The sequence below is a fragment of the Hyla sarda genome, chromosome 2 (assembly GCF_029499605.1).
Source record: "Hyla sarda isolate aHylSar1 chromosome 2, aHylSar1.hap1, whole genome shotgun sequence".
Lineage (NCBI taxonomy): Eukaryota > Metazoa > Chordata > Amphibia > Anura > Hylidae > Hyla > Hyla sarda.
Genome location: NC_079190.1, coordinates 398,325,692 through 398,350,352, shown reverse-complemented (window position 1 = coordinate 398,350,352; position 24,661 = coordinate 398,325,692). Strand labels below are relative to the sequence as shown.

The window sequence follows — 24,661 nt, the reverse complement described above, 5'->3', positions numbered from 1 at the left end:
AACAGGTATACAAGTGACGCTGTTAAAAACAGGAAAACATTCCACCTACCTCCAATCGTGCTGTTATTTATAACACTGATACATGTTCTCAGGATACAGTAACGCCAATTTTAACAGCTACCAATCACCAGGTCGTAATTTATGTCGCACTCATTAAAAGTTAAGTTTTAAGGTACCGTAGTTAGTTCCTTTAGTGCTCCGGACTCTGTCCTGGGGCACTTGTGATTATATTGTGATTGTAGTCCCAAACTTACCTTGGTTTCTTTGTGTTTAATACAATAGATCTTGGGGCTGGGAATAAGGTGAAAAAACATTCAAGACAGTTGACAATCTTCCCAGTAGTGGACATCCCAGCAAATTCCCCCAGCAATGCTCAGAAAAAATCCAAAAATGAGAAGCTACATCTTAGACTCTACAGGCCTCAGACAGCATGTAAAATGTTCAAGTTCATGATAGTACAAATAGACTTAAAGGGGTATTCCAGGCCAAAACTTTTTTTTATATATCAACTGGCTACGGAAAGTTAAACAGATTTGTAAATTACTTTTATTAAAAAATCTTAATCCTTCCAATAGTTCTTAGCTTCTGAAGTTGAGTTGTTGTTTTCTGTCTAACTGCTCTCTGATGACTCACGTCTCGGGAGCTGTGCAGTTCCTATGGGGATATTCTCCCATCATGCACAGCTCCCGGGACGTGACATCATCATTGAGCAGTTAGAAAGAAAACTTCAGAAGCTAATAACTATTGGAAGGATTAAGATTTTTTAATAGAAGTAATTTACAAATGTGTTTAACTTTCCGGAGCCAGTTGATATATATAAAAAAGTTTTTGCCTGAAATATCCCTTTAATAAGTATGTCTTGTTTAGATGGCTTACCAGGAGAAAGTCTTAACTTTCTAAAAAAGAACATTGACGCACAGTTTAAGTAGGCATCTAACAAAGTCTGCCTGGTCCCTACTGATCGGCACTTCTTGATACAACGGAAATACATGCTCAACCGATCACTGGCCACAACAGTGACCTCACTAATCAATTGATTGGCTTAGTTGAGATTTCCTGTATGTTGAGACATTATCAGGAAGTGATGGAATGTCTGCAGAGGCAAATCGGGAAGGTGAGTATTATGTTTTTTTGAGTTATCACGAGCTCTTGACAAAATGTCTGTAACTCCTTTAAAAATCATATAAATGTAGTAATATAGTAGTAGTATAGTAAATTCAATCCATGGAAAATACTACAGGAAACATAGTATTCGTTGACACAAAAATAGTTTTCATACTAAAGTAGATATCTAAAGTGGCTCAATTGACCTTTTACACCCTTTCCAGATTTTCAGGCGTAATTTTTACTCTAGTGATTGAAGTGTGGGACATTTTAATTTTCAGCATGATTTCCCCAACATGATTTTACTTTATTAAAATGTCTGAATAATAAAAGTCAGTAGACTACATCAAATATAACACAGGATTAGACGCATAAGAAAAAAAAAATCTAGGCTTGTTGGAGTTTAATAAGAGCTTCTAAAATGTGTTTTTCTCCAGCTTAAAAGCTGGCAGATAGGTTACATAAGCCTTACATCACCATCCAAGTTGGGTGATTGGGATTTATGGAAATGTGAAATTACACAGAAAAAAACTAGTATTTCTCTCAGTACTTTACTATAAAAATACGGTTAAAGTGAAATGACTAGCCTTCTTAAGAAGCATTTTTATTGTAATCTCTGCCGATTGTGCTCCAGACTTCTGCCTTTAGTTTGTAAGACAAAAAGTAGCCGTGTGACAACTATCACCATCCCTAGTATTAGATGTCATGACACTCCTCTCTGGTAGGGTTTCCTATTAGTACATCACAGTGTAGTTTTTTAAAATGTTCACTTGTGATATCAAGCGAAGACAAGGCTTCTCAAGTTTATTTTCTTTTCTTTTTTTTTTAGATATTAGTGCAGCTGCAAGCAGGGGACATAACTACATTGAATAGTAAAACACAGAAATTATGAAAAGCAAAGTCATTTCACATCCTAACTGAAGTCAAGTCCTGATTGTCTTTAGTTCACGTCTACCTCATACAATAATTCTTTAAGTCATAATATTTGTCCTGGTATGACGACTGAAAGTTGCAAATATTGTAACTCGAGATAAAAAAAAACTAGCAATTGTCAACCCACAGCAAAAAAACATGAAGACTGAACATAAATAGGAAGATAAGTGGGGAATCACTCTCCATAATAAAGGCAATAGCTGTACAGTATATCTGCTGTGTACTGGATCTACAGCTAAATGTACATGCTCCAGATCTGCTTTTGTGAACTTTTTGAACTTGGTTTTACATTACAATGGCCCAGGAAAGACTATATGTTGAAATATTTAATCTTGAGGATATTAAAACTTCTAAAGGTGCTACTGTATTTGGATAGTATTCATTACATTGCGCCAAGATCTGTGTGAATTCTACCCCAAACAGCATCCTATCATTTTCGATGGGACTCCATACCATAACGTACTTGTCTGTAAAAAAAAAAGTTGGTGATCATGTCACTTATTAACCCTTAGAGGATGCAGGGAGTAAGTGTACGCCCTGGTTGCTTGGTACATAGTGTAACTCTGGCGGTTGGCAGCTGCAAGCGTGCAGCTTACCTCAGCCGAACTGCACATACGGCTCCTCCTTCCCACTGCAGGTTTCGGACTTGTTCCTCTGCACTGTTCCAGGTGGTGTCAGTGTCTCGTGCACCCAGTAGGGGATGCATGAGGCTGTTTCTTAAAGGGTCTGTGTGCACTCTTGATTCTACTACCTCTCCAATCCCTGACTGCCATCACCAATATAAGAGCGCTCTGTCCTCTTTCAGGGCCTGAGAAACACTGTAGCTTGTGCTATTCGGCCCTGTTGTTCTTACAGCACCAGCTCTGCTATTACACTAAGTCAGTCTTGTCTTACCTGACTCTACTGCTCTGCTTATTCCATCTAGGAAAAGCTTGCCCTATCTGCCAGTACTCCTGGTACTTGGCACTAGGGTGTTCTGCTGGGACCACTCTTGTGGAAACGAAGTGGTGTCTCCCCTGGAGTTAAGACCAGCTTCCACATCCAGGAGACCAGTTTCCACATAAAGGGTGAAAACCAGGGGAACACTCCCCTCCCAAGTTTGGCCCAAGTAGCATAGCGGGTCCACACCCATTGGGGTGTTACACTTAGCTCACTAGGGAGTAGTGTTGCTCGCGAATATTTGCAATTCGAATATTATTCGCGAATATCGCATATTCGCGAATTCACGAATTTCGCGAATATAGCGCTATATATTCGTAATTACGAATATTCTTTTTTTTTTTTTTTTTTTTTTCTTCACAGTACACATCACAGTGATCATTCCTCTCTGCTTCCAGCTTGTGTGGTGTAAAGAAGGCTGTAATACTACTGTGTGAGACTGGCGTGCGAAAATTCAAATATGCGAAAATTAGCATATGCTAATTTTCGCACATGCGAATTTTCGCACGTACTAATTTTGTGTATGCGAATTTTCACATATTTTAATTTTCGTATACGCGAATCTTCGCGTATGCGAAAATAAAACGAGAATATAACGAATATGCGAATTTTCGCGAATATATACGAATATTCGTCCATATATTCGCGAATATTCGCGAATTCGAATATGGCCTATGCCGCTCAACACTACTAGGGAGGACATTTATGCCCTGCCAGGGCCAGATTAAGGCTGCCTGGAAGACAGAGCTCTTCATTATGATGGGGCCCCCCAACAGTTCCCCCACATTAGGTGCAGTATAGTTTGCCACATTAGGTGCAGTATAAGTCCCTGCACATTAGGGATGCAGTACAGTTCCCCCCATTAGGGTTGCAGTACAGTTCCCCCCCATTAGGTGTGCAGTACAGTCCCCCCCCCCCCAATTAGGTGCGCAGTACAGTTCCCCCCGTTAGGTGCGCAGTACAGTTCCCCCTCCCCCATTAGGTGCGCAGTACAGTTCCCCCCATTAGGTGCGCAGTACAGTTTCCCCCCCCCCCCATTAGGTGCACAGTACAGTTCCCCCCATTAGGTGCGCAGTACAGTTCCCCCCCTCCATTAGGTGCGCAGTACAGTTCCCCCCCATTAGGTGCGCAGTACAGTTCCCCCCCAATTAGGTATGCAGTACAGTCCCCCCCCCATTAGGTGTGCAGTACAGTCCCCCCCCATTAGGTGCGCAGTACAGTTCCCCCCCATTAGGTGCGCAGTACAGTTCCCCCCATTAGGTGTGCAATACAGTTCCCCCCCATTAGGTGCGCAGTACAGTTCCCCCCCATTAGGTGCGCAGTATAGTTCCCCCCCATTAGGTGCAGTATAATTACCCAACATTAGGTGCAGTATAGTTCCCCCACAGTAGGTGCAGTATAGTTCCCCCACATTAGGTGCAGTATAGTTCCCCCCACATTAGGTGCAGTACAGTTCCCCCCACATTAAGTGCAGTACAGTTCCCCCACATTAGGTGCAGTACAGTTCCCCCACATTAGGTGCAGTACAGTTCCCCCACATTAGGTGCAGTACAGTTTCCCCACATTAGGTGCAGTACAGTTCCCCCACATAAGTTGCAGTAGAGTTCCTCCACATTAGGTGCAGTACAGTTCCCCCACATTAGGTGCAGTAGAGTTCCCCCACATTAGGTACAGTACAGTTCCCCCACATTAGGTGCAGTAGAGTTCCCCCACATTAGGTACAGTATAGTTCCCCCCACATTAGGAGCAGTAGAGTTCCCCCCACATTAGGTGCAGTACAGTTCCCCCCACATTAGGTGCAGTACGTACAGTTCCCCCACATTAAGTGTAGTATAATTCCCCCACATTAGATGCAGTATAGTTCCCCACATTAGGTACAGTATAGTTTGCCCACATTAGGTGCAGTACAGTTCCCCCACAGACATACAGCCTTCAGCCATATACTGTTTACTGCCCCACTTCAGTGTTCCGACCACCGCCCGTCCGATCCGGGGACCCCGGGGACCGAGGTCACGATCTACTGCTAGCAGTAGGTCCCGGGACCGTAGGAGCGGAGGTTGGAACACTGAAGATGACGCTGATCACTTACCATGCGTGCGTCCTCCTCACTGCCTTGCTCTCTTTTCTCGTATGGGCGCACGCACGGGACGTCACTACAGGACGTCAGTGACATCCCTGCGTGCGCTATCTCCCGGCGGCCCCTGCGTTTTTAAAGTTAACGCGGGGGCTGCCGCAGAGAGGTAACTGCCGGGACATCCTTGTGTCCTGAAAAGATTTTTCGGGACACAGGGATGTCCCGAATGTGACGGGGGCCCCCTGGGGGCCTGGGGCAGGCGCTCCATGAGCGCCAATGATAATCCGGCCCTGTGCCCTGCGATGTGTTCAATGTATGAAGCAAGTTCGGGAGCTGCACTCCCTTCATAGACTGGAGACCAGCTGCTAATGGCGAACATCGGCGATTACACTGATGCCGCCATTTACTCTTTAGATTCTGTGGTCCATACTGATCAAGGCATCTAAAGCATATGCAGTGCTATGTGACACTCATCAGACCACCTTCATAGCGACTGCAAGAGTCTAATGAGTCAAGATAGTATTTGGAGGCCCCCTTACATGTTCTGTGTCGTAAATGTCTGAACTATTAAAATACAATCTTAATGATTCAGTATGGTGAAAATTGAAAAAAATGAATAAAAATTCAAAAATGCTGATTTTTGGTCACATCCCATCCCAGAAGAAATGGAATAAAAAGTGATCAAAAAGTACCACAAAAGCAAAAGTGGCACCTATAAAAACTACAGATCACTGTGCAAAAAACCTTCATAAAACCTTCATAAAGTGTGGTGTCCCGGTACCGTATTTCATACCGTACCTTGTATGGTGGTCCCCAAAGTCAGAGTTACTACGTTCAGGTAGGGTTCCCCCAGGTGGGACAGCCCCTAGTCGCCTCTCTTCTACTCTAATTCTATAATGTTTATATGTACATATTTAATTATAATGTGTATATTTAGTATAATGTATAGTATACTTACCTTGTTAGCGTCGCAGGACCTTCAGTCATGTGACTATGTTGATTCCTCTATGGTATGTTAGAGGACCTTTGGAGTTCCTTGGGTCACATGCTACCCATAATTCTATGTGAAGGTGATTGACAGAAGTATTGAACCAATTAGCTCTAGTCCAGCCCATGCCCATATAAGGGAGCTGTAGCCAATTATCGCTCTCTTGGGTTGCTGCTCTCGTGGATGCCGGACTAGCAGGATGGATCTGCGCAACTTTCAAAGACACGCTAGGCCAGAAAACCTACCGGCCTCAGCCTAAACTAAACCGTGAGTTCTAAACTAATCCACGCTAAAGCTAGCGTGACTACTGGACCGCAACTAAATCCACTAAATCCAGTGGAACAGCGCATATGAGTCTAAGGACTCTAAAACACTTAAGGTCCCAACCTTTGTCAATCCCTGAGAGACTTTGCATGTATAGAGACTGTTCCAGTTATGAAGCTTGCATAAAATCTTCAGTAAAGTTCCAACTGTTTTCAGCAAAACTCTCTGCTTGTGAACATTTAATTATTCTATACCTCCCTATAACTCTTGGCAAGGGTGGCGGTAGGACAAGCATTACAGAGGATCCCTCACCCTGGCGTCACGAATAGAAAGAGTTAACCAGAAACCCTTTAGTCACCGCACAGCTACACCCTATATACCCATCACCCCCAAGCTACCACAAAAGTGTATACAGAAAAAAGGAGATTTTTTAATACTTACCGTAAAATCTCTTTCTCGAAGGATCCATTGGGGGACACAGACCATGGGTGTATGCTGCTGTCTCTAGGAGGTATGACACTATGGCAACAAAAAAAGTCGGCTCCTCCCAGCAGGATATACCCGCCTCCAGGCCCTGAGCTAATCAGTTTTAGTACCAGAGCAATAGGAGAGGACCGACAGGTCAAGGAAAAAACACGAACTGTCCAAGAACCAGAAGAAAAAAATATAACTGAACACACCCTCGGACAGAGAACCAAAGAGAAACCCAAAAGGGCGGGAGTTGTGTCCCCCAATGGATCCTTCGAGCAACAGAACGGGTAGAATGAGCCACAACCCTGAAGTGAGGAATCTTCCCCCTACAGCGATAGGCTTCCGAAATGGCAGGCCGAATCCACCGAGAAATGATTGCCTTGGAAGCAGTTTTGTCCCTTACAACGACCTTCCGTAAGGACGAAAAAGGAATCTCACTGACGAAACGAACAAGTGATAGAGAGGTAGGACCTAACAGCCCGAACCACATCCAGCTTGTGGAGTAAACAATGTCCTCATTGAGATGAAAGGCCGAAACAACCTTAGGCAAAAAGGAAGAATCTGGCCGGAAGACAACCTTGTCCTGGTGAATCACCAGAAACGGAGAATGGCTGGAGAGAGCTGCCAATTCAGACACTCTCCAAATGGAGGTGATAGCAACAAGAAACGCCACTTTCCAAGAAAGGAGGTGCAGGGACACCTCTCTAAGGGGTTCAAAGGGTTCACCTTGGAGGACAGCCAGAACCAGATTCAAGTCCCAAGGGGGAGAAGGTGACCGATAAGGAGGGGCAGCATGCGCCACTCCTTGAAGGAAGGTCCGGACATGAGAATTAGTAGCCAGAGCACGCTGGAAAAGAATAGAAAAGGCCGAAACCTGACCCTTAAGGGAACTGAGAGACAACCTCAGTTTCAATCCCGACTGCAAGGAGAGAAGACGGGGGACAGAAAAAGTAACAGGAGACAAGACCTGAGCTTCACACCAACAAAAATAAGACCGCCAGGTATGGTGGTAAATTTTCGCCGAGGAGGGCTTACGAGCCCTGAGCATGGTGCAAATGACTTGGGAAGAGAAACCACGGACTCTCAAAACCGCAGTCTCAACCGCCACGCCGTCAAATGCAGCGACTATAAATTGGGGTGGCAAAGAGGACCATGTGACAGCAGGTCGAGATAAAGTGGAAGGCGCAGTGGAGCGTTGTCCAGGAGCTTGACCACGTCGGCGTACCACGACCTTCGGGGCCAATCTGGAGCTACCAGTATGGCGGGAACGTCCTCCGCTTTGAGCTTCCTCAGAACCCTGGGAAGGAGCGGAAGAGGAGAGAACAGATAGGGCAGAGCAAACCCCGCACAAGGAATCACTAGGGCATCCACGGCTAGACCCAGGGGGTCCCAGGACTTTGACACAAATGGAAGGATCTTCCGATTGTGCAGAGACGCAAAGAGGTCCATGTCTGGAATGCCCCAGAGGTCGCAGATCTGCGCAAAAACCTCTGGATGTAGGGACCACTCGCCGGGGTCGGCTGAGTACCGGCTGAAGAAGTCCTCTTCTCAGTTGAGCATACCCAGAATGTGAATCGCGGAAATGGCCGGAGCCTTGTTTTCCACCCAGATGAGAATCTTTGTCACCTCAGCCATGGCTGCCGAGCGGCGAATGCCGCCTTGCCGATTTATGTACACTATGGCCGTGGCGTTGTCCGACTGGACGCGGACAGGGCGGGACTGAAGCAGGGACTCCCAATGAAGAAGACAAAGAAGAATCGCCCTCAGTTCCAAGATGTTTTTAGGAAGAAGGGCTTCCCGGGGAGACCAGAGGCCTTGAACTGTCCAGTCCCTGAACACACCGCCCCAGCCCGACAGACTGGCATCCCTTGTAACTACCTGCCAGTGGAGGGGAAGAAATAATCGCCCCTGAAGAAGAAGGGGGGAGCGGAGCCACCAGAGTAGAGACTGACGGATCCGACGAGGCAGAGCAATCTTGCGATTGAGAGACAGAGGAGATCTGTCCCATCGAGAGAGAATCACCAGTTGAAGGGGGCGGTAATGAATCTGGGCAAAGGGTACTGCTTCCATGGCCGCTACCATCCGACCCAAGACTTCCATGCAAATGTGGATGGAAACTGGGACCTGGGCCCGAAGGGAGCGGACCCCTGACAGGAGAGTCAGACGTTTGTCCGGCGGAAGGCAAATCCGGGCAGAGGCCGTGTTGAATTGAAGTCCCAAGAAGATCAGAGACTGGGTGGGAGAGAGGACAGACTTGTCCTGATTGACCATCCACCCGAAGCGATCCAGGGTCTGGAGAGTGAGATTCACATTCCACAGTCTGGACTCTGGTGGGAGCCTTGATGAGAAGGTCGTTCAGGTAAGGGATCACTGAGACTCCTCTCGACCGCAAAGGGCTATCACTGGCGCAAGGATCTTGGTAAAGACCCGAGGAGCAATGGCCAGACCAAAGGGGAGGGCTACGAATTGAAAATGCCCCTCCGGAACCGCAAAGCGGAGGTACCGTTGATGGCCGAGAAATAATAAAATAGAAGACCTGGTCTGGAGAATTCCAGACCATGTCCACCTCCTTCAGACACTAAGCTAAAACTGATCAGCTCAGGGCCTGGAGGCGGGTATATCCTGCTGGGAGGAGCCGACTTTTTTTGTTGCCATAGTGTCATACCTCCTAGAGACAGCAGCATACACCCATGGTCTGTGTCCCCCAATGGAGCCGATAGAGAAATAAGAAATTTATAGTGGGTCAGAACTGAAATTTTAACAGTGAGAAGTGAGTAGGTGGTGTGTGTGTGTGTGTGTGTGTGTGGACACTTTAAGGTAGATATGGTATTCAACAAGCATTGAAGCAAAGGGGAGAAGTGAGTTGGATGGGTCAAAGGATGGCTTTTTAAGGATGAGTGGTATAGTTCCATGTTTAAATAAAGAAGTAGAGACCCCAGTGGTTAGCAAATGGAGAGATAGAGCCATCTAAAAAGGTTTATAATTATTGCCTAATTTTAAACATTTATTTTTATAGAGATTTAAAGTGTGGAGCTCCATCTTTTAGGCTCCGACCCCTACTTTTAATATTTTTTACTATATAAATCAGCATAGAATTCAAGATTAAAAAACAAAACAATAGGTACAGATTTTTACTCAAATAACATAAGAAAGGAAAGGAACATTTTTACCGATATGGAATATTATTTCCAGGAAGCACTTGTAGTAACTACCTTTACTAAATCAGCTTCTATATTTATAACATCACATAATTTTAGTTTACCAGAATGCATATAGAATGTATGTCTGTCTTTAACCCTCGAATCCCTCAAGTTCACAATGTTTGTTTTGCCAGTCAAGGAGAATAGTTAGGTCTGCTCTGGTTTTAATTAAGAGTTGGAAATGATATCATCATTGTGGTTTTAGAATGTGACCTGCTAACCTGAGCCCAAAAATATACCATTCAATAGCAGTTTTGTACATTTGCAATGTATGGCCTGACATTTTATATAATGTCAGACAAAAACAAAAGCATAGCTGCAATTACAAGAGGATTTTAAAAATGTATTAAAAACGACTATTGTTTTTTTTTATTGTATACAGGCTACATGAAATCTATTTCAATGGATGGAGGTATTAACAGCTTCATACATATCACACACAACAGAGCATGTATGGCTCAGCTCAGCACTTACATACTTTAGCTTTAATGTGTGCAAATATGGATAGGTATATATATATTCAACAATTTTCTCATAAGCTTATTTCCCTCAGACATTTTACTAGGACTTGAATAATGGCTAGAAGCATGTGAAAATGTTAAAATCCTTGCCATGAATCAAGCATCTATCTATTTCATGCTGAAAAAAGGAGTGTAATAAATAAAATTATTTGTGTAGAAATCCCAAAGTTGTAACACACACTGGTAAAGGTCTAGTGTAGACAATAGTAATCAAATATAAGCCAATTTCATATAGTGTTGCTGCCATGTTTTTTAATTTGACATGGCTAGTATTTTTTGGTTTAAATTACTTTTATTAAAAAATCTTAATCCTTCCAGTACTTATCATCTGCTGTGTACTTCAGATGAAGCTGAGTTGTTCTTTTCTGTCTGACCACAGTGCTCTCTGCTGACACCTCTGTCCATGATAGGAAATGTCCAGAGCAGGAGAGGTTTGCTATGGGGATTTGCTCCAACTCTGGACAGTTCCTGACATGGACAGAAGTTTCAGCAGAGAGCACTGTGGTCAGACAGAAAAGAACAACTCAACTTCCTCTATAGTATACAGCAGATGATAAGTACTGAATGAGTTAAGATTTTTTAATAGAAGTAATTTGCCAATCTGTTCAACTTTCTGGAGCCAGTTGATATGAGAAAAACATTTTTTCACTGGAGTACCCCTTTAAGATTTGGCTTCATTTGGTTAATGCGTGTGCACCATTTTCAGCTTCAAAAATAATGTCCAGTCAAAGCCAGGCAAGACCAACCCAGAGGCACAAATTGTGCAAGTACAATGGATTTTTTAGCATCTGGATGCTGGAGCACTTTTTTGTTTGGAAAAGCTCCATGTATCATTAAAGCATAACTCCGATCGCACTCTTGCATCAGAATATCTGTTTAAATCTACTGCATCTTCATAGCTCAAAACTTGACCAATATAGCATCCAGATTTGCCTATAAGACCTCAGGAAAATACATACCTTGATCGCTGTAGACTCAGATTATGAAGTTGCAGGAGATTTATGGTCTATTCACATGTACAGTATTCAGCACAGATTTGATGCGCAGGATTTTCTGCTGCAGATTTCAATGTAAGCTAAATGACTGAACACAGCTTGAAATCCTGCACATCAAAACTGTGCATCAAATCTGCACAGAATACTGTACGTGTGAATAGACCCTTAAACAGATATTATGCTGCCGGCAAGTTATTACAGTTACACTTTAAGGGTCTATTCACACGTACAGTATTCTGCGCAGATTTGATGCGCAGGATTTGAAGCTGTGTTCAGTCATTTAGTTTCCATTGAAATCTGCAGCAGAAAATCCTGCACATCAAATCTGCACATCAAATCTGTGCAGAATACTGTACGTGTGAATAGACCATAAAGAGGTATTCCGTGATTTTTTTTTATTTGACTATGCTACAGGGGATGTAAAGTTAGTGTAGTTCAAAATATAGTGTCTGTACCTGTGTTTCATGGTGGTCTCGCATTTCTGTGATTTTTGCCTCAACATTTATTTTTAATAGCAAACAAAATTACTGTTCTCTCAGGTTTTCCTGGGTTGCAGTGCGGCTCGAGACATTACACACTAGTCAGGTGTTCAGAGGGAGCCTGTATTTTCTTCAATGGGTGGAGCAACCGCTGGATGGGAGATCATTCTGCAAGAAATTACAACAGCTGGAGGCACCCTGGTCAGAAAACACTCGTCTATTGCATGGAAAACATCACAGATGTGCTTGAATGGGTGGGGTGGCTGATGTGTGGGAAAGAGAAAAGTGACCTCACACTTACAAACATGGAATGATGGGACTTTAAAAGGGCACTGTCAAATACAAAAACTTTTTCCATGTTGAACATCTTGGCAAAACAATAGTATTTCTAATATACTTATGAAAATCAGGACACTAGGGGTCCCCATACCTCCTCAGACACTGATCGGTCCTGCAGCAGCATCAGCGTGTCCAGGGGTCATGAACATGTCATGGACACGAGATGACTCATTTAACCACTCTACTCACATTTATCTAGATGTTCTCTTCCTAACCTCTAGTTTTATCCAAACTGCCTCCAGCTGTTGCAATACTACAACTCCAAGCATGCCTGATCAGCCAAAGGATGTTTGGGCTTGCTGTAAGTTGTAGATTTCAGTTAGCTCGCTCTAGAGATCAGTGAGTCAGAACAGACAGAGTGAGGGGGAGGGGTCATCCCAGTGAAGGAAAGAGAGGAACATGCCCCTTCCCTCTGAAGGAACACAACATAAATCGAGCAAATAAATAAAGGTGATTCTGAGAGAAATATAGGTTGTAGACACATAAAAATCTCATGTAAATTATCAGGATGAGGTACTGAGTAATATATAACAGGTTTTTTCTTTTTGTGGGATCTGACAGGTATGCTTTAAGAGAACAGACTCCTACCAGAAATAGCCATTTCATAAAATGATAGCCACAGCGTTAAAATAATTCCCCAACATAGCCATTTAGCCCAAAGACAAGCATGTCCATTACTGTCTGCCAGGTATGTACTAAAATCACATTATGATGGCTAACCCCTTAGTTGTTACTGTGGTTAGAAACAACTGTTTTCCATTTAATACTTCCTTAAAAACTAAGCATTTTCCAAATATACTTCATTAAAAAATGTTATTGATAAAGATATAAAATAAATGTTTAAAAACATGGCTACTAGGGGTCTCTGTCTATTTAATTTAGAAAATGAACCCTGGTATCTAGGGCTCTTTGACCCTGGTTAATAAGACAAGGACCGAAATTATGAAGGGAGGGGGAATGGGGTGTGGTTCTCTCTCTACCCTGCTCACTTAGTACAGTATATAATCCAGCTTTCAACTGTGTGCAGCCTCTTCAGGAGAAGCATTCATATGTACAGTGACAAGCAATACAAAAAATTAACTATTATTTATATGCAAAATGGTTTCTCATTGGCAATTTTATGAACTTATTACTGTGTATTTGCACCATATAGGTTCACATGGCTGCTAAAGGGTTATAAAAAGCATGCACTTTGATCAAAAGCTGTGAAAATGCAGGTTTTTCTTCTGTCCTTGCGCCTTATAGTTTTACATGGCTGCAATAGAGTTATATAGAGCATGCATAGCTGCATTAGAGTTATATAGAGCATGCATTTAGGCAGAAAGTGTAAAAATGTTTGTGCAGACCTCATGACAGGGTAGGGGGGGGGGGGGAGAGGAGCTCATCATACTCCATGGGAACCACCTTAGCCTCTGAGAGGAATTCAGAAGACTGATCACAGATATACATTGATAAAAAGGTATTTTACATATTAACACATGCATATTATTATGTATACAGATCTTAGGGTACATTACTACACTAATTTAAGCATTTTTTTAAATGTTCTTACTAAAGACAGTAACATTTTAATGCTATGTTCACACGTCAATATCCGCATTGAAAATCTCAGTGCAGACATTTCCCCTGAATGTATGGACCGGTTGGGAATGTGCCTTCTCGTAGATGGCAATGCATTCCGCAAAGAGTCCGCAGGAAGAATGTACATTTCTATAGTTTCTGTGGACTCCGGAATTAGAATTTCTGTGCAATTTGAATTCAATGGGACTCTGCTGCAGAATCCCCATGCAGTATTCCCCATGGAAATCCTGCCATGTGAATATAGCCTCAGTGATGCGGTCACTATGTATAGTACTTGCAACAAATGTATTTATAGCCATGCCCAGAGTTTTATTAGAACCCATTCTAAATTATTCAATTTTCTCTAACAGGAAATAGTCAGTAAAATAGCTTTTGTTATAATGTGCTATGTCATCTTGGGTTTTCACCATGACATATGTGAACGCATATGTGAGAGTAGCTGAAAAGATCCCAACACCGATCCACTGAACTGTTTTGGTTGATATACAGACACACATTAGTGAATATACTAGATTATTGAAGACTGTAATATTTCAGGAAAAACTGGCTTGTCTGGTGAGCTTTCATTAACCCCTTAAGAGCGCAGGAATTTTTCATCTCTGCACTTTTGTTTTTTTCCTCCTCGCATTCTAGTAGCCATAACGCTTTAAATTTTCCATTTACAGATTCCTATGAGGGCTTGTTTGTTTCGCCACCAATTGTACATTGTAATTGCATCAATTATTTGTGGGGCAAAGTTTTAAAAAAAAGAACAACATTTTGCAAATTATGGGTGCTACCATTTCTAGGGCGAGTAGATTTTGTAGGGTTTTTTGTGTCGCATGTGTCAGGTGCCAAAATTTATGACAAAAATTTTAAAAGACCCTACTAACTTCCCTAAAAATAGGGGCATAACCATCAGGGAAAAGGGGTGTCTCTCCAAGCAAAACATGTTCGAAAGGCACCTACAAATTTACTAATGTTTCCATATAAAATGTAGTGGATTTGAGCTCTGGAAAATCTGACAGCTCAGAGTATGTGTAAAAAGAGCAAAATGTAGGAAAAAACACCAAATATAAGATACAATTGTAAATACCATATAAAAATACCTGTTGGAAACAAAACCCCACAAAGAAAACTAAACTCCACACTTAGCAAATAAGGCCCATTACCTTTATTCTGTTGTTCCTTACAAGTATAGCAATACCCAATTTTTTTGGCTTTGATTTAGTTTTAGTAGTTTAGAAAAATTATAACTTTTTGGATGAAAATAAGTATGCTTAAAATTGTTCTATTCTGACCCCTAGAACACTTATTTTTTTGTATACAGGGCTGCATAAGGGCTAATTTTTTGCACTGCGATCTATTGTTTTTTATTGATACCATTTTTGTTTTAATGAGACTTTTTGATCACTTTTTATAAATTTTTGTCTGGTATATAAAGGGACTTCGGTATTGGGACTTCGGTATTTTTAAATGTTTACATGATTGATCATGTGGTTTAATTAATATTATATTATATTTTAATAGTTTGTACATTTACACACGCAGCAATACCACATGTATTTATATTTAATAACTAATCAGGGTGATGGCATTAACCCTTTAGATGCCGTGATCAAACTTGACTGCGGCATTTAAATCTGTTAAAAACTGTTTCCAGTTAGTTCAGGGGGCAAAATTGCAGATTCACAATTTGTTTCAATGAGCCGACCGGAGTCAGCTAGTGTCCCACCATATCTGGTTTTTGAACTGGACTTATAAATGAAAAAATTATATTTAAACAAGGAATAACTAAATTAAAAACAAAGGAAAAGGGTATGTAGAATTAAGGACAAGCTGACTGCCTTATTGAATACATTTTTCAGTTTTTACAGAAGAAAATTAAGGAAAGGGACCTCAGTTAGAGAGGAAGACAAATGAATCTTCTGATGAATGTGTCTTTACAGAGGAAGAGGTTCTAAGTCAGATGTCTAAAGTTAAGAAAAGTAAGTCAAAGTGGCCTGATGGGATACACCAAAAGTTATTAAAAGAGCTTAGCGGTGTACTAGCAAAATCGTTAACAGATTTCTTTAACCAATTACTGGTAACTCAAGTCGTCCCAGAAGATTGGAAACTAGCAAATGTTATACCTATTCACAAGAAAGACAGTGGGGAAGAATTGGGCAACAATAGACCAGTAAGCCTGACATAGTGATGAAATTAAATAAACCATACAAAAGGATAGGATTGTGGAACATCTAAAATCCCATGAACTGCAAAATGAAAAGCAGCATGAGTTTACTTCAGGGAGATCATGTCAAACTAATATTATTGATTGATTGGGTGACTAAAATAATAGATGACAGAGGTGCAGTAGACATCGCTTACCTAGATTTTTGTAAGGCTTTTGACATTGTCCCACATAGAAGATTTATCAATAAACTACAGTCATTGAGCTTGGACTCCCATATTGTTGAGTGGATTAGGCAGTGGCTGAGTCACAGACAACAGAGGGTTGTAGTCAATGGAGTTTATTCAAAGCAAGGTCTTGTTACCAGTGGGGTACATCACAGATCTGTACTGGGACCCATTTTGTTTAATATCTTTATCAGTAATATTGCAGAAGGACTCAATGGTAAAGTGTGTCTTTTGCTGATGACCCAAAAATATGTAACAGGGTTAATGTTCCTAGACATTGTACTAGAACTCTGGCAAGTAAAGTTTAATGTGAATAAGTGCAAGATAATGCACCTGGGGTGTAAAAACTTAATGGTAGAATATAGAATATTTGATACAGTCCTGACCTCAGTATCTAAGAAAAGAGATTAATTTCGGAAGACTTAACTCCTTAACGACAAAGGACGTATATTTACCTCCTCCGCCGGCTCCTGCGATATGCCGCGGGGTCACGTGGTGACCCCGCGTCATATCGGGTTGGTCCCGGCGGCCATCAACAGCTGGGACCCGCGGCTAATACAGGACATCACCGATCGCGGTGATGCCCCGTATTAACCCTTCAGACGCAGTGATCAAAGCTGAGCGCCGCGTCTGAAGCGAAAGTGAAACTATCCCGGCTGCTCAGTCGGGCTGTTTGGGACCGCCGCGGTGAAATCGCGGCGTCCCGAACAGCTTACAGGACAACGGGAGGGACCTTACCTGCCTCCTCGGTGTCCGATCGGCGAATGACTGCTCCGTGCCTGAGATCCAGCCAGGACCTGTCAAGCGCAGATAACACTGATCACAGGCATGTTAATACATGCCAGTGATCTGTGTAAAAGATCAGTGTATGTAATGTTATAGGCCCCTATGGAGGCTATAACATTGCAAAAAAAAGTAAAAAAAAAAAAAAGTGTTAATAAAGATCATTTAACCCCTTCCCTAATAAAAGTTTGAAACATCCCCCTTTTCCATTAAAAAAAATATAAAACAGTGTAAATAAAAATAAAAATAAACATATGTGGCATCGCTGCGTGCGTAAATGTCCAAACTATAAAAATGTATTGTTAATTAAACCGCACGGTCAATGGCGTACACGTAAAAATATTCCAAAGTAAAAAAAAAGCTTTTTTTTGGTCACTTTTTATACCATTAAAAAATTTATAAAAAGTGATCAAAAAGTCAGATCAAAACAAAAATGGTACCAATAAAAACTTCAGATCACGATGCAAAAAATTAGCCCTCATAACGCCCTGTATGTGGAAAAATCTAAAGGTTATAGGGGTCAGAAGAGGACATTTTTTTAACGTATAAATTTTCCTGCATGTAGTTATGATTTTTTCCAGAAGTATGACAATATTAAACATATATAAGTAGGATACCATTTTAACCGTATGGACCTACAGAATAATGATAAGGTGTCATTTAAACCAAAATATGCACTGCTTAGAAACGGAAGCCCCCAAAAGTTACAAAATTGCATTTTTTCTTCGATTTTGTCGCACAATGGTTTTTTTTTTCTGTTTCCCCATGGATTTTTGTTTAAAATGACTAATGTCACTGGAAAGTAGAATTGGTGATGCAAAAAATAAGCCATAATATGGATTTTTAGGTGGAAAATTGAAAGGGTTATGATTTTTAAAAGGTAAGGAGGAAAAAACGAAAATGCAAAAACTGAAAAACCCTGCGTCCTTAAGGGGTTAAAGATAGGCAGACAATGTCATAGAGAAGCAGGAAATGCTAGCAGAATGCTTGTATGTATAGGGAGAGGTATTAACAGTACAGAGGTAAGCACTCATGCCGCTGTACAGAGCACTGGTTAGACCTCACTTGGAGTATTGTGCACAGTTCTGAAAACTGTATCTCCAGAAGAATATAGATAATCTAGAGAGAGTTCAGAGAAGAGCTACTAAACTAGTACATGGATTCCAGGATAAAACTTACCAGGAAAGGTTAAAGGATCTTAACATGTATAGCTTGGAAGAAAGACGAGACAGAGGGGATATAAAACTTTTATAACCATAAAAGGAATTACCACAGTAAAGGAGAAGAATATATGTCAAAGAAGATAAACTACAAAAGAGGACATCGATTTACATTAGAGGGGCAAAGGTTTTAAAGTATTATTAGGAAGTATTTCTTTACTGAGAGAGTAGTGGATGCATGGAATAGCCTTCCTGCAGAAATAACAGCAGTGAAAGAGTTTAAGCATGAATGGGATAGGCTAAGCTATTCTTCATATAAGATAAAGCCAGGGACCTTTAACCCCTTGGGGACAGAGCCCATTATGACCCTAAGGATGGGAGCATTTTTTGCAAATCTGACCACTGTCACTTTAAGAATTAATAACTCTGGGATGCTTTTACTTATAAATTTGATTCCGAGATTGTTTTTTCCCAATTTCTCTCGAATAAGGAAATACCTCATATGTGTATGTCAAGTGTTCGGCGGGCACAGTAGAGGGCTCAGAAGGGAAGGAGCAACAATGGGATTTTGGAGAGTGAATTTTGATGAAATGGTTTTTGGGGGGCATGTCACATTTAGGAAGCCCCTATGGTGCCAGAACAGCAGAAAACCCCACATGGCATACCATTTTGGAAACTACACCCCTCAAGGCACGTAACAAGTGGTCCAGTGAGCCTTAACACCACGCAGGTGTTTGACGACTTTTCATTAAAATCGGATGTGTAAATGAAAAAAAAAATTTTTCACTAAAGTGCAGTTTTTTCCCCAAATTTACCATTTTTACAGAGGATTATGGGAGAGAATGCCCCCCAAAATTTGTAACCCCATCTCTTCTGAGTATGGAAATACCCCATGTTAGGACGTAAAATGCTCTGCGTGCGAACAACAATGCTCAGAAGAGAAGGAGCCCCATTGAGCTTTTGGAAAGAGAATTCGTTTGGAATGGTAGTCAGGGGCCATGTGCGTTTACAAAGCCCCCTGTGGTGCCAGAACAGTGGACCCCCCCACATGTGACCCCATTTTGGAAACTACACCCCTCACAGAATTTAATAAGGGCTCCATTTTGGAAACACTGCCGTACAATACGTTTTTCATTTTTATTGAGGGGACAGTGTAAGGGGGTGTATATGTAGTGTTTTACCATTTATTTTGTGTAGTGTAGTGTAGTGTTTTTAGGGTACATTCGCACTGGCGTGTTACGGTGAGTTTCCCGCTAGGAGTTTGAGCTTCGGCGAAAAATTTGCCGCAGACCAAATTTGAAGCAGGAAACTTACTGTAAACCTGCCTGTGTGAATGTACCCTGTACGTTCACATGGGGGGGCAAACTTCCAGCTGTTTCAAAACCACAACTCCCAGCATGTACTGACAGACCGTGCATGCTGGGAGTTGTACTTTTGCAACAGCTGGAGGCACATTGGTTGGAAAACCTTCAGTTAGGTTCGGTTACCTAACTCAGTATTTTCCAACCAGTGTGCCTCCAGCTGTTGCAAAACTACAACTCCCAGCATGTACTGACATACCGTGCATGCTGGGAGTTGTACTTTTGCAACAGCTGGAGGCACACTGGTTGGGAAACCTTCAGTTAGATTCTGTTACCTAACTCAGAATTTTCCAACCAGTGTGCCTGCAGCTGTTGCAAAACTACAACTCCCAGCATGTACTAATCGCCGAAGGGCATGCTGGGAGATGTAGTTATGCAACAGCTGGAGGTTACGCAACTAAAACTCCCAACATGCTGAGACAGCTGTTTGCTGTTTGGGAATGCTGGGATTTGCAGTTTTGCAACATATGTAGGGCTACAGATTATAGACTACTGCACAGTGATCTCCAAACTGTGACCCTCCAGATGTTGCAAAACTACAAATCCCAGCATGCCCAGACAGCAAAGAGCTGTTTGAGCATGCTAGGAGTTGTAGTTTTGCAAGATCTGGAGGGTTACAGTTTAGAGACCACTATATAGTGGTCTCAAACTGCAGCCCTCCAGCTGCTGCAAAACTACATATTCCAGCATGCACAAACAGCTGTCTGGGCATGCTGGGAGTTGTAGTTTTGCAACATCTGGAGGGCTACAGTCTCAGACTGTAGCCCTTCAGATGTTGCTAGGCAACTTACTTCCATAGGATCCAGGGAGCTGTCCTCTTCTGTTGCATGACGTCACCGCCCGCCGATCTCCGTCGCCGCCCGACGATCACCGTCGCCCGCAGCCTCCGGAGGGGTAAGTGGACCTTCGGCGTTCGATCCCCTTAGTTTCCCCGTTCTGCCCCGCCTATTGTGGGTGGGCAGGACGGGGAAAAGGAAAGTTAACCCCTCCGCCCCCGATCTGCTATTGGTGGTCGCGTCTAGACCACCAATAGCAGGGATAGGAGGGGTGGCACCCCTGCCACCTCACTCCTATGCCTTCAGGGGGATCGTAGTTGTCTTAGACAACCGCAATCCCCCTTATATTCCGGGTCACCATAGACTCGTAATGACCCGGAATCGGCGTAAATAGCAAGTGTGAATTCACTTGCGATTTGCGCCGATCGCCGACAAGGGGGGGGGGGGGACTAATGACCCCCCTGGGCATTTTTTTTTCCTTTTAAATCAACTGTTGCCAGAAAGTTAAACAGATTTGTAAAGTACTTCTATTAAAAATCCTTAATCCTTCCAGTACTTATTAGCGGCTGTATACTACAGAGGAAATTATTTTCTATGGGGATTTCTTTTCTGTCACGACCACAGTGCTCTCTGCTGACATCTCTGTCCATTTTAAGAACTGTCCAGGGCAGCATATGTTAGCTATGGGGATTTTCTCCTGTTCCTGACATGGACAGAGGTGTCAGCAGAGAGCACTGTGGTCGTGACAGAAAAGAAATTCAAAAAGAAAAGCATTTCCTCTGTAGTATACAACAGCTGATAAGTACTGGAAGGGTTAATATTTTTTAATAGACGTAATTTACAAACCTGTTTAACTTTTTTGCATCAGTTGATTTAAAAAAAAAATAATAATTTCCACCGGAGTACCCCTTTAATAGTATTTAGAATATTGGGCAGACTAGATGAGCCAAAAGGTTCTTGTCTGCCGACACATTCTATGTTTCTATAAAACCGTGGTCCGACCGGAGACACGAGCTGCCTCCAGTCGGCTCACTGAAATCAAAGGGGTATAACGCAGATCTGGCAGGGATGTGGCAGGAGGCGTTTTTTAAATTCTCCCACTATATCTGACTGTCGGATTCACAGTCTAAGATGTGAATGCACCCTAAAACATAAGTCAATCGCAACAGATTCCAAATTAATAAGCTTCCTGTTATATCCTGTTTTAAAGACATCCTTTTTCAAAACTAAAAAAAAAAAAAAAGTATTATCCAACAGGTAATAAAAACCATGATATGAACAGGGCCAAAGGGAGAGCTATCCATATTACTATACTGTATCTCAATAAAGTGCATGTTATACAATACCATAGTATAATCTTAAGAATGCAGTTACAGAAGGATGTCCAGCACAGGTAGATGCAGAACGGTGCTTGACTAAGGCCCGGCGCTAGGGCCCAAACACGTCACCTGTCCATGTCTATCATGTTGTGAAGTTTTATTGCAATAAAAGCACCGTTCTGCATCTACCTGCGCTGGACATCCTTCTGAAACTGCATTCATATATACAGGCGCTGCCCACACTAGTCCGGGCGCAGCAGGCTTGGGAAGGGAGCTGGATATCACTTACTTTGGCAACTATAATCTTAAGAGTCTTACATTCTTACATTAAAGCAGTGGAAATTAAAAAAATAATATTATCTCAGGATTTTATGGTAAATGAAATGCAAATATGATCAAAAAACTTACCACAGTGCAAAGATGAATCTTGCTGCACTACTTTTGAGGTGTAGATCCAGTCAGACATTTTCCACTTGATAACATTCCCATCCTTGCACTTTTGGAAATGGGATGTTTGTGCAGTGTTCCACATCCTAAACATGTACATCTCACCAACCAGCCCAACAGATACAGAGTCATTTAGTTCTTTAAAATGTGAGCAGCCGAGGACCACACTGCCACCTCCAACCAGTTTGGTGTTGTTCTCCAGTTTGCGGTTTACTTTTAGAGTACCATCAAGATAAAATCCCATTGATCCATCTTTGCCATCCCACATAATGCAGATCTCGTACCAAGTATGTGGGTTTAGTGTTTCAATCACATTTATCTGAGTGCCAAACATCCATATTTTCAAGCTGCTGCTATCACCAAGAACACCAAATTCATAAGCATTGATGGAGGACGTAGTTAATTGGTATATGAAAGCAGTCCAAGGGTCAGAAGAAGCCAGCTTTATGTATGTGCACATAGTAAATTGAGTCAGCTCAGGGATAGATGTACTTAAAGTCATAAGATCCACGCATGGCGCACTGAAGACGGCTTTGTATTCAAATCTAGTTCCATGAGCTAAAAAATAAAAATGAAAGAGAAAGTAAGCTCAATGTATACTTCTTACAAAAACGTAAAATGAAACATTGACCTAGCTAAGCCTTGTTTTAAAGTGATACCTATAAAATAAGACTAAAGGGGTTATCCAGGAAAAACTTTTTTTTTAATATATCAGCTCCAGAAAATTACATCTATAAAAAAAATCTTAATCCTTTCAGTACTTATGAGTAGGGATCGACCGATTATCGGTATGGCCGATATTATCGGCCGATAATCATGATTTTGGGCATTATCGGTATCGGCAATTATCTTGCCAATAAGCCGATAATGCAACGCCCCCCGCACCGCCCCCACCGCACCGCAACCGCCACCCCCTCGACCCGCCGCACCGCACCCCCGACCCACCGCACTGCGTCGCACCCCCCACCGTGAAGCAAGGCGGTATACCGGTATGGATTTTTTCCCATACCGCTATACCGGTTGGGCCCCTCCCCCACCCTCCGAGTCAATAAAAAAATTAAACTTACCCGTAATGGGGGTGGTCCAGGCCATCCTTCCTTCATGTAGTGTCCGGGGGCGTTCCGGGTGGAGGGTGGTCCGGTCCGGGCTGTCCTTCTTCTCCCACGGTCTTCTTCTCCACTCCGGGCAGGCTCCGGCCTAGTACGCTGCATAGACGCCGCTACGCCGTGACGTCAGGTGCGTCGCTGCGCACGGGCGTCACTGCGCAGCGGCGTCTATGCAGCGTACTAGGCCGGAGCCTGCCCGGAGTGGAGAAGAAGACCGCCGGAAAAGGACAGCCCGGACCGGACCACCCTCCACCCGGAACGCCCCCGGACACTACATGAACGATGGATGGATGGCCCGGACCACCCTGGCAGGTAGGGGAGAGAAGCGGGTGGTGGCGGTGACCTATGGCCCCGCAAAAGCCACTGCAGATCATTGATTTAAAGCGCCGCTTTAAATCAATGATCTGCAGCGGTGTCGCAGGGGGTTAAATAGCCGATAACTTATACCGGAATATCGGTATAAGTTATCGGCTATCGGCCCTAACCTGCACCGATTATCGGTATCGGCCCTAAAAAAACGATATCTGTCGATCCCTACTTATGAGCTGCTAAATTTAGTTGTTCTTTTCTGTCTAAGTGCTCTCTGACGACACCTGTCTCGGGAACTGTCCAGAGTAGGAGCAAATCCCAATAGCAAACCTCTTCTACTCTGTGCAGTTACCGAGACAAGCAGAGATGTCAGCAGAGAGCACTGTTGCCAGACAGCAAACAACAACTCAACTTCAGCAGTTGATATTTATTGGAAGGATTGAGATTTCTTAATAGAAGTAATTTACAAATCTGTTTAACTTTCTGGAGCCAGTGGATATATAAAAAATAAAAATAAAAAAAAACATTTTTTCCTGGAATACCCCTTTAATATATCTCAAGCTCGTCCAAGCATACAATGAAAAACAATTGCAAAACCTGAACACTGGATTAACCCTTTAAGGACTGAGCCTTTTTTCACCTTAAAGGACAACTGCAGTGGTACACATTTACATATGCCCGTGCCTCAAAAATAAACTCATACATACCTTCCTACGAGCCACTGTTGGTCCGGCACATTCCTCACGGTCCGGCAGTGCTGACGTCATTCCACTTCCTGGGGATGGGGACACCGCAGAGCCGTCGGAGTATCACCGGCCGCAGCGATGTTCCGCCCCGGTCGGTGATAGGCTGAGCCCACTGTCATGTAAGAAGCCGTCCAGAGCTCCTTACATGACAGTGGGCTCAGCCTATCACCAGCCAGGGCGGGACATCGCTACGGCCGGTGATACGCCGACGGCTCTGCGGCGTCCCCGTCCCCAGGAAGTGGAATGACATCAGTACTGCCGGACCGTGAGGCCTGTGCCGGACCAATGGGGGCTCGTAGGAAGGTATGTATGAGTTTATTTTGTTTATTTTTGAGGCACGGGCAAATATAAATGTGTACCACTACAGTTGTCCTTTAAGGACTGAGC

At 42.8% G+C, this 24,661-nt stretch overlaps 1 protein-coding gene across 2 annotated transcripts in view; it reads right to left on the bottom strand.

Moving 5' to 3' along the window:
• Nucleotides 1-24,661, bottom strand: part of ADGRG2 (adhesion G protein-coupled receptor G2) — a 203,901-nt gene that overhangs the window by 139,297 nt on the left and 39,943 nt on the right. For both annotated transcript variants that reach the window (XM_056558757.1, XM_056558758.1), the window contains exon 3: nt 22,075-22,671. In XM_056558757.1, coding sequence (XP_056414732.1) covers nt 22,075-22,671 — 597 coding nt within the window. The remainder of the gene's footprint in view (nt 1-22,074; nt 22,672-24,661) is intronic.